Source organism: Felis catus, chromosome A1, assembly GCF_018350175.1.
Source record: "Felis catus isolate Fca126 chromosome A1, F.catus_Fca126_mat1.0, whole genome shotgun sequence".
In the NCBI taxonomy this organism is placed as follows: domain Eukaryota; kingdom Metazoa; phylum Chordata; class Mammalia; order Carnivora; family Felidae; genus Felis; species Felis catus.
The window spans coordinates 190418335-190429193 of record NC_058368.1 but is presented as its reverse complement, the minus strand read 5'-3'; the positions used below and the strand labels follow the sequence as shown (position 1 = coordinate 190429193).

At 36.8% G+C, this 10859-nt stretch overlaps 1 protein-coding gene across 9 annotated transcripts in view; it reads right to left on the bottom strand.

Annotated features, from left to right (window-relative positions):
• Positions 1-10859, bottom strand: part of HAVCR1 (hepatitis A virus cellular receptor 1) — a 37229-nt gene continuing 26370 nt past the window's right edge. For 8 of the 9 annotated variants that reach the window (XM_045059040.1, XM_045059311.1, XM_045060529.1 and 5 more), the window contains 4 exons: positions 9863-9918; positions 6252-6363; positions 4920-4956; positions 1-2702 (listed from right to left, as the gene is read on the bottom strand). In XM_045059040.1, the coding sequence (XP_044914975.1) occupies positions 2588-2702; positions 4920-4956; positions 6252-6363; positions 9863-9918 (320 nt within the window). In that variant the 3' untranslated portion in view covers positions 1-2587. 9 annotated transcript variants of the gene reach the window in all.

Genomic DNA, 10859 nt, shown 5'->3' with positions numbered 1-10859 from the left:
TTTTCAAAATGAAAACAAAAATCTGTTTTATTAATGAGTGTACATACAAATTAAACTAGTCCCAAAGAGTCCCTCATACTTTCATGTACTCCCAGAATTATCTTCACAGCCATTAGTGAAAAATTGGTTCTGCTACTTCTTAAAGATGTGCAAAATTTCCCAAGTTTAGATATCTTACTTACACCAGTGTCCTAACATCACAAGACAGTTTGTAGAAAATGGAACCTCAATCATCTCAAAGGATTGAAAACAAATCAATACATTCTATAAGATGGATATATTCACAGAAAAGAGTTTAATATTAACTGAACACCTCCCTTTCCTCCCCACTCACCTGTTTGTCCTTTCAGTTATTGATAGTTTTTACTCCAGTATAAAATTAGCCCAATTACCCTATATCAGCTTTCCAAAAAGTAAATTATTCCCTCCAGCAAAGTACCATATAGCAAAATACATATGAATGCAACACCATTGAAATTATTTACTGAGCACTAAATCTACATCTGCTATTACTACAAAATCAACCAAAAAATAAAAACAAATTAAAAAAAACACTTTTTGCATTTCTGTAGTGTTTTCCGCTTTTCAAAGACCTGTCACAAGTAACATAGCATTGGAAGTACCACTATACACTGACATAATTATAGGAATAATTATGCCTGATAGATTAAAAAATGTAGGCATCAAGAAAGATTCGCCCTAATGGCATCCAGTGTTTCTGTTAAGAGTAGAACTCAGGTCCTAGTCCTGATTCTGTGTACCACCTTCTTTCCCACACATCCTCACATTCTGTTTCACAGAATGCGACTGGATATGGCAGTAGTCCTTGTGTTCAAGCAAGTTTTGGAAGTGCTGGATTAACAAAGTTAACCAGATTCCCAGAACTTTTAATGTGCCATCATAAATCTGCAGGAAGGGTAGAGAGAGCAGAGCTGTTATAAATTCAAATTTCCAGTCACAAAGCAGGTGACAAATGTGTGTCTGTGCAGGAAAGTTGAGCATTAGGGGCTGAGAGGATGTAGCACCATTTAATGGGGCCCTGACTACCAAGGAATGCAGTCCAATGTTGCAAGGTCTTTCCAGAAAAGCTACAAATTCAGGCTTTCATCTGAATTCACCATGTTTATGCATGTTGTCTTGAATTTGAAAGAAAAACACTGTAGTTTAAAAACAAAAACAAAAAAATTTCTTAGGCCAGATCAGATCTTGGCCACACTTGGAAAACCCAAGATAGCATGTTTAACAATATTATTTGCCCATATAACTTTTATTCAGAGGTCCTGTTAACTTCCTAGAACCCTGCAGAAGAATGTCAAGCTTGTTGCCCTCAGAAATGAACATCCTGCCTTCCTCAACCGCTATAGTGTATCTCTGAACCCCAAGCAGGAGTTGTTTCAGGGTTTACTCAGATTGAAATTAATACCCAACCTTGTTAACTGTTCATGTAGAAATGCCTGTGTTGACTAAAAAATTCTTACCTTTAGCCTTTCTTTAACTCTCTTGGAAAAGCCAAAAATTTCACTGAATTATGCGAAAAAAAAAAAAAAAGAATAGCATTGGAATTGCTTTGATATTAAAAAAAAATAACAAAACACCTTCATCCTTCCAAAACAATTTTAAAAATTGCAGTGGTTTAGTGACAATTTAGAATTTTGACTGAAACTTAGTAACACTCTCAAACAACATTATGATATTTGCAAAGTAACTTTTCTAAAGCAGAAAGCCTTTTAGCCTTCTCCCTTTTTTTTTTCTTCTGTTTATTTATGCCCTGCCTCATTCTAAAAATTAGTTCAGAGAGCATGACAATTATCTACACAAATGCTTGGAACTATGGAACAGATGTAGCAGAAATAGCATGTAATAAATCAACTGATTTTCTTTCCTGGAGAATCTTCTTGGTTCACTCATTACCCTAGTTTCTTCTAACTGCTAAAATACCCACCCTGGTTCTAAGGAAAGGCTTAATACCACGTATTTCCAGAGCCATGAGAAATTGGATTTACCCACAATGGCAATATCACATTCACTTCTATTTCCCTATGGAGGAAATAAAAGCCTGTGTACCCCTGTGATTTGAAAGCCTTGGGGAACCTAAGAAATGTAACATTTGGAGTTATTACAAGGTAAAACACAAGAGATAATTGTGAAATGATTCCAAGTGAAGACTTTAAGTCCCAAATTGGATTTGCTGACTTTAACTCCTACTCCACTCTTCTTGACAGCTTTGGTGACCAAGGTAGTAGTTCCTCTCCTGTCTCACCAGCGAGAATTCTTGATGGATATAGAGTTCATAGGGTCCAAAGAGAATACACAATTCTAAAGTGTTCACTTCGTGTTTGAGAGAAATGTCTGCAATGACCAGAAATACTGAACCAGTTGTAGTATAAACAATTAGGACTACATGACCAATGAGGTTGACTGTACACAGATGAACCAAAGTCAGCCTACCCATCATAACTGACATATTGGAATATCATTTGAAATTGACAGAAAAATCATTCTAGAGCTTAAAAGAACTCTGACATGGTGATATCTTGTCACTGTCTTCTGCAGTCAAGGGTATAAATCCTTAGAGTGCCGCTGGGTCTTAATCCATGACGTAAAGATTGTCCTCGATAATGTAGATATTGTCTTCCGCTCGCACACCCACTTCAGATGCACTTTGCAAAGCTCCAGTCTGGGGGTCACTCAACGAAACCAAGCTACAGAAAGAATAACATGAGTAAAGGAAAAGCAGACCACTTCTAAAGTATGGTGAACACATTTGTTTACACGCAGGCAAGACTGGGTATTTGCCAGTCCCAGAGCCCCATTCACAGTCTATGAAATGAAAAGGAGATCCAGGGTTGTGAATATTAAGTTGAAGGAGAGTCTGTTTAAGAAGTATGTAGAAAACCTAAGTATTCTCCTTCAGGAGACTCATGTAATAGAATGCAAAAATTGAAAATCTAAGACTGGTATCGCACATCAAATTGAAGTCCTAAATCAAGCATATTCTCAAGGGTAGTAGCTAAGAAATGGTTTGGCTGCTGTTTTTCTGACTATGGGTCGTACTTTTCCAGAGAGCGCTATTAAATCTATTTAGTGGTCTAAATCCTGCATTTAGGATAAACACAGAATACAAAATATATCAGAATATATTGGACATAGTAAAAGAGTATTGCTTCATATAAACGTGTGCTAGATCATGGTGCAGAAATCTTACTGTGTTTTAATGATCCGAATTTGAAAGCCATGGGTTAGACAACTTTCATAACACATACACTCCTACAATAAGTGTACAGAAAGTTCATGTTTGCAGTTTTGATACAGCTGCTTTTTCATAATTTGTAGAGAGTGCCTATTTTTATTACCTAAGCCTGCTGAGAAATGATAGGGAACATACTGAGGATTCACTCAGCTCTGATCTTTAAGTGACCACCCATACATTGTGAGAACAAGTGTCAATGACTTAAAATGAGTCAGTGTGATGAGAACTGTGAAAACCAAGAAAAAGAAAAAGAAGAAGAAAAGAAAAGAAAAAAAGTCATGAAGAAATGCTTGGGGTTTTGTTGTTTTAATATTCTTATATTTTATAAGATTTTCTACAACAAATATTTTCTATTATGATTAGGTGATAGAAAGTCAGCCCTTAGAAAAAGTTAATAGTGAAAGAACAAAGATCAACTAATAGGATGTTGTGTTCCATGCTTTTCTGCCTATTGGGAGTAATTTCCTCTTCCATTCTTAGAAGTGCACAGTCAAAAACTTCTATAAGTATGGGTTTGGGACTCTAAAAGACCTAAGATTGAGCCTTTTACCTGCTGTGTGGTGTGACTTTGGATGTCACTTCACACTTGTAAACCTGTATTCTAGTTTGTAAGCTGAGAATAATAGTGCCTATCTCATGGGTAGATTTACCATGACAAGCATAACAGCAATTACAAAAGCCAATGTTTATGGAGCACTTACAATGTGTTGGGCATTGTTCAAGGTGCATTCTTTGGATTAGCTCATGCAATTAACTCAGACCTAAGAAAGGCTGTGTACAAACATCCAGTGAAGGAGAACTAGGAATAATGTATGGCGATCTAAGAGAAATGGATTTTAAATAAACACCTTGCTTAATGAAGCTCAAGCTCTATCAAACGAAGCAAGCTACTTGGATTTGGCTTCCTACTATTACAGCTATTCCAGTAGATGACCCCAAGTTTTGGATGCAGGTAAAGGGGATTTAAGTTTTAATTGGGCAGTAGGATAGATTTCCAAAAACTGTAAATGCCAATGTTTATGAGGCCAGATAACCCATGTAAATGAGCACACCTGGCTGGGAATGGAACAGCAGGAGAAGGCAGGACCTGTGTAGAGCTGGAGGTACCTGCCTCACCACAGTGTCTTTGCACTTCTTCAGCCTGGAGCTGTCTTTTTCCACATCTCTGCAGAGCTGTCATCTGTTCCTTCAGAGCTCACTCAGCCCATTACCTTTCTCTGTATCCCCAATGATATTTGTCTAGAAGCACTGCAAGGTCCCTGTTTATTTGCTGATGTGTTTCTGTCCACTTTGTTCATCTCTTTGAAATATAGTAGACATTCAATAAACATTCAATAAACAAAGCACTGAATGAAATCAAAGAACAAATCAAATAACTTACTCAAACATTCTATCAAACATTTGTGATTTTGTTCTCTTTCTCTAAGAGGTAAGATTGGGGTGCTCCTTCTGTAGCAGTTCTGGCACAATTCCAGAGAAATGTAGAAAGTGAAAAATATCACTAGAAGTTGTGGATAACAACAGTGGTATTCATTAAACTAGATTTTTCAGGATGTAGGGTATAAAATGAAGAGTTTAGGGGAAAAAGAGGAGAAGGACAGAGACAAATTTTTCTTTACTTTTAGCAGAGTAGAAACACCAAAAGCTATTGACACACTTTCAAACTTACTTTAGTTGTTCCAGCTTGTTTCTTACGCATAAATATTCTAAATTGGGGAAGAGCCAAAGAGAAAATTACACACATTGGTCAAATAGTTTACAAGATCTTTTTTTTCAAACAAGTATATTATTTCTGTTATTGCTTTACTATAAACAAAACCTGGACAGAGCTAGAGCCTGAAAAAATAAATTTAGAAGAAAGAATGTTTAAAAAAAAGAAAAAAAACAGACTTGGTGCTTTCCTAGATACTCAAGTAACTCCTTTTGAATTGATAAGACCCAAACAAACTTCTCATAAAAGTATTTCATTTTCATAATGGCTTAGTGTATTCACCCACATGCCCTGGCTTACTTTAATGCAATTATTAATAAATAAATTTCATTAAAAATAAATGACTGTGGCTCTTTCATAGAAGGAAGGCTACACACACACACACACACACACACACACACACACACTGTACACAACAACTGGATGACTGCCTTTTGAAATTCTTTCTTCTAGTCCTGAAATCAGTTTCCCTCCCAATGTTTCATTTGCCTTTCCTGTTAAATTGGTGTTGTAAAATTCAACAATGTCATCACTCATGAGGACAAAAACTGATTCCTGGGGGGAATGGAAAAGGAGTGAACAAGTTGTATATATTACAATGGTTTGTTGCTTTCCAAATTCCAAGCCTGCCCCCAAAATTCCCATTTCTTAAGATTTAATTTCACCTTTGGAGAATTTAATTTGCATCTTTATAGGCCAATATTTTTTTTTTAAGAACAGTTCAGAAAACAGACATTTAGGGGCATCTGGGTGGCTCTGTGGGTTGGGCATCTGACTCTTGATTTCAGCTCAGGTCATGATCCCAAGCTCATGGGATTGAGCCCTGTGAAGCCTGCACATGGGGCTCCGCACTGAGCATTGAGCCTGCTTAAGATTCTCTCTGTCTGCCTCTGTCCCTCTCCCCCCACTCACATCCTCTCTCTCTCTCCTTCTCTAAGAAGGAAGGAAGGAAGGAAGGAAGGAAGGAAGGAAGGAAGGAAGGAAGGAAAGAAGGAAGGAAGGAAGGAAGGAAGGAAGGAAGGAAGGAAGGAAGGAAGGAAAGAAAGAAAGAGAAAGAAAGAAAGAAAGAAAGAAAGAAAGAAAGAAAGAAAGAAAGAAAGAAAAGGAAAGAAAGAAAAGAAAAGAAAAGAAAAGAGAAGAAAAGAAGAGAAACGAAACGAAACGAAACAGAAATTTATGTGAAAATGTGAAATCACAATCACGTAGTGTGTGGAGCTACTCGAACTCAGGCAGTTTGGCTCTAGAAAACTTGCACTGTGTTCCCTTAGGCATAATTCTGAAATGACTTACTTTTGGTAATCACGACAACCAACACAGTGAGCAATACCACAGTAGTAATGCTGATTCCAATGTAGAGTCCCTTACTGGTGGTCATCCATGAATTTTGTGCCAGCGACACATGCTAAGGAGACATCAGTGGATAAGAAAAGCATCTTGTTAGAGTTACGAGTAGAAGACATTCCCTAAAATAATGTACTTGGACCCATTTTTCTTTTTCTTTTTCTTTTTTTTTCTTTTTTTAATATGAAATTTATTGTCAAATCGGTTTCCATACAACACCCAGTGCTCATCCCAACAGATGCCCTTCTCAATGCCCATCACCTACTTTCCCCTCCCTCCCACCCCCCATCAACCCTCAGTTTATTCTCAGTTTTTAAGAGTCTCTTATGGTTTGGCTCTCTCCCTCTCCAACCTTTTTTTTTTCCTTCCCCTCCCCCATGGTCTTCTGTTAAGTTTCTCAGGATCCACATAGGAGTGAAAACATACAGAATCTGTCCTTCTCTGTATGACTTATTTCACTTAGCATAACACTCTCCAGTTCCATCCACGTTGCTACAAAAGGCCATATTTCATTCTTTCTCATTGCCAAGTAGTATTCCATTGCATATATAAACCACAACTTCTTTATCCATTCATCAATTGATGGACATTTAGGCTCTTTCCATAATTTGGCTATTGTTGAAAGTGCTTCTATAAACATTGGGGTACAAGTGCCCCTATGCATCAATACTCCTGTATCCCTTGGGTAAATTCCTAGCAGTGCTATTGCTAGGTCATAGGCTAGATCCACTTTTAATTTTTTTTTGACCCATTTTCTTTATTGGCCCTTGGCTATTTCTGGCTCATGAGGGATAAGACCAAGTGATCTGAGGTTGTAACCATATGGTGAAATTCAAAGACCATTTAAAATTCAAAATATATTTAGGGATGGCAGAAATGTTTTATGCCTTGCATGGGGTGGTATTTACATAGGGGTATGCATTTGTCAAAACTCAAACTGTATGTTTCAAAGGGGTGTACTTTATTATATGTACATTATGCATATTTTTAAAAACCAGTAAGCTATTTCCATAAATATATCCACCATGATATTAAAAAAGAAAAAGCAATTTTTGTTCGTGTATAAGTTGGCTTGGTGATGTTATCTGCATATGCTCGGTGACTGAATTTGGCCCTTGATTACAGTCTTTATTTTTATTTATTTTTTTAGCTATAACTCAAGAGTCTGTGAAAGTCTACATAAATGGACTTTAAAGTAGGTGCTCAGAGACATGGCCCTCATTAACAACCAACATGAAGTGCTGTGCAATTGGGTAGAGAAGCAGAAATTTGTTTAAACACCCTAGTGCGCGTTTGTAAAGGATCACCACCTCCTGGAATAAGCCCGAAATATGCCAGGCATTGTGCTCAGCAACTTTTTATAGCTTGGCTCAAATCCTAAAGAGATCCCAGAGGGTAAGTATTTTAACAGAAAAGAAGATAAGAGAGAAGGATCAAGTGTCTTCTTGTGTAAAAGTTTAATGTCTGGAGTCAGGATCCCAGCTCTTCGACTTCATTGCTGTGTGGCCCTGGATAAGTTATTTAGCCTCTCTGAACCTCTGTGTCTGTGTCTGTCAACTACAGATTAAATAGGGTTCTTGGGAAAGGTACTTTTAGGTACTTTCTGATAAATACTATGAGGACGATAGGAAAAGATACTTAGTGTTTGAGCCATCCTTACTTAAAGGCGAAATGGCCAGTGTCTGGGAGGGAAGAGCTGTGTTATTAGCTTTCCAACGGGGAGTAAAGTAGTTAGATGTAACATGGGGCTGCAGGAGGCAGGCTTTGCTTTCATTTTCAAAAATATTACATAAAAACTGCATGTTCATTTTAGACTGTGCGGCGAAGCATGAAAAAAGAAAACTGAAACCAACCATAATCCTAACATCCAAGAACAACCACTATTACCATTTTTCGTTATCTGCTCTTCTAGAATTTTATCCTCCTAGTGTTTTTCTTGACAGAAACAATTACTATATTCAATATATCCTACTACATTTCCACATGTGTGCATGCTGTTTTAACAGTTGTTTTTTTCACTTAACAATAAACAGTCACTGTCTTCCCATGTCAGCAAATGCACTGCAGTGACTACATTCTTAATGGCAATATGTGGTCATGCTTAACTGACTAAGTAATTAATCCCTTACTATTGAACACTTAAGTTGTTTATACTATTTTCATGACTATAAATAGCAGCAATGAACATCTTTTCTCATACATCTTCATGCATTTGTTCAATTTCTCCTACAATAGAGTCCAGGAATATGACCCACTGGGTCAAAATACATGCTGCATGTTTTCAAGATACCTGAGATACCTCTTAACATCCTCAGAGTCAAGACACAAAAAGCCCATGACTTCACTACTGCCTGTTGTGACTTGCTTCTAAATTGCTTCCATTTGCGGCTAAACATACCTGTCCTACAGATAACTGAGGTCGAGAACAATATCACCATTCAGAATGTTTTATTTACTTTTTTTTCTAATCCAGCATAGGCCTGGCTATATACCAATAGAAGAATCATTCACATAGTTGCAGTTCTGACATTTAGCAGGTATATACAAATTCAACCCACATCCATCAGGTCAATCAGTGCCCATGCTACATAAGTGGTTAAAAATGTTAATATCACTCCTATGTAATGGTCTCATTGTCACTGACATATACAACACAAAGCCATTTGACCCCACACTAAATAATCCCACCGTGCCTGAGCTTGAGTTTTTCTTACCATGGCCTGTGTTGTCATTTCTCAGTACTTGGGACCAGAAGGACTATTCTCATACCTCAAACTCTTTTTGTTTGCTGTTTCTGAGAGTTATTTGCACATACTAAAAGAAAACTTATTTCTCTCAGAGGAACCAAAAGAAAAGGTCCTATTGATAAATTTGTCTAACTTGTTTACAAAGATGAGACTTTGACAAGCATCAGGAGTATTTAGGGCCCCTTAGAGTTTTCCCAAGCTCACTGTGGAAAAGTGTAAGAAAATCACAAATGTGTATAAGATATTAATACCTTAAAAATTCATCATATGGGGAGGTTTATATATGAAAAACTCAATAGTGGCCTCAATATTTCTATAAAGAATGGCAATTGGGTTTGAAAAGAATATGAAGGAGGATACGCTTAAGCAAGCACACTTTCACGGATATATTTTTGTCTGGGGTGGCCTCCACTCCATTGATTCAAAGCATGTTATTTCCCTAATGATAATTAAAGTCTTCCTTGGTCTATTATGTTAAGTCACTCTCCTTAAATTAGACCATTCTTTCTTCTTAATGCTTGGCCAGGAGAAAGTCTGTGGTGGGCGTTTGTATGTATATGTATGCGTACACAGAATGTAATATCATTTAGCAGGCAAATTCTAACAAACTGGTACACCACCCGTATGAACTTTCCAAATTAATTAAAGTATCCCTATTTAAGAGTCAAATTCTTTTCTTCCTTTTTTTAAAAATTTCAACCAGAAAGAATCAATCTGTGGGCCAATCTTACAGAAATAATCTCTAAATGCAACTTGCTTCCAGGGGGGCACACAAGTGAAACTGGCTAATGAAGTAGGAAGAAATATGCTTACAGTTTGATTGCTATGCCAAAGGCCATCTGAAGACTGTGTCACAGTGCCATTCCCATCTGCTCAACAAGAAAGAAAATTAATTATAATTACAAAAAATATTGAATTTTCACTGCAGACACTAAATATATTCACGTTGCCTTCTGGTAGTGAATGAAAAGTTGAATAATAATATGGCCAAATGCTGCAGACATTGCAAAAGTCATACCAAGTTACTAAAATGTATTAATTTATCGTGGAAGATTGTGTGCCTTAACCATTTTGTCATGGACCCTTCAAAAATGGACACTTTTTGTCTTCTTTATGGAAAAAAAAATGCATGTATACACAAAGGTTCACCTACAGTTTTAGGGGAATCACAGAGGCCCATTCTTGGAAGCAAGTTAAGAATGCCACTTAATGGTAGGAAATCGATATTTTTTATGCCAGCTAAGAACTGGCAAAAAGGCCATGAGTACCCAAAGGCCATATGCACATCCAAAGATCAGAACCACTCTATTCTGAATGGACATTACATTGGTTTTATTCAGAATGTGAGTAAAACATACTAAGATACCTAAAACAAGGGGCATATAACTCCTACATTATATGCCAATGTGCCCATACTTTGATCCAGAAGTATTTTATAAAAAATCTGTTATATCAGCTATAAAACTAATGTATCTTATACTACCTGAAATCCTATATAAAAGGATTTTATTTATATTATTCCCTAAATTTCTGAGCATTCAAATCTTAATAGAGTTTTGAAATATCTATTTTGTAATATAGATAGAACTACAAGCTATAGCAGCACCCATCTCATAAAGTTGCTGAATTAGATGATGCATGTAAAGGACTTAACACCATATTAGATAAATATTAGCTGTGACGAATTAAATATGTTACAATAGAAGGAGCGGTGGGGAGAGAGTCACTGTGCAGTATGCTTTCCAAACATCATGTCTTTCGATCATCATTAACATCCAGTGAGGAATGCAACATCTTGCCCATAGGTCTG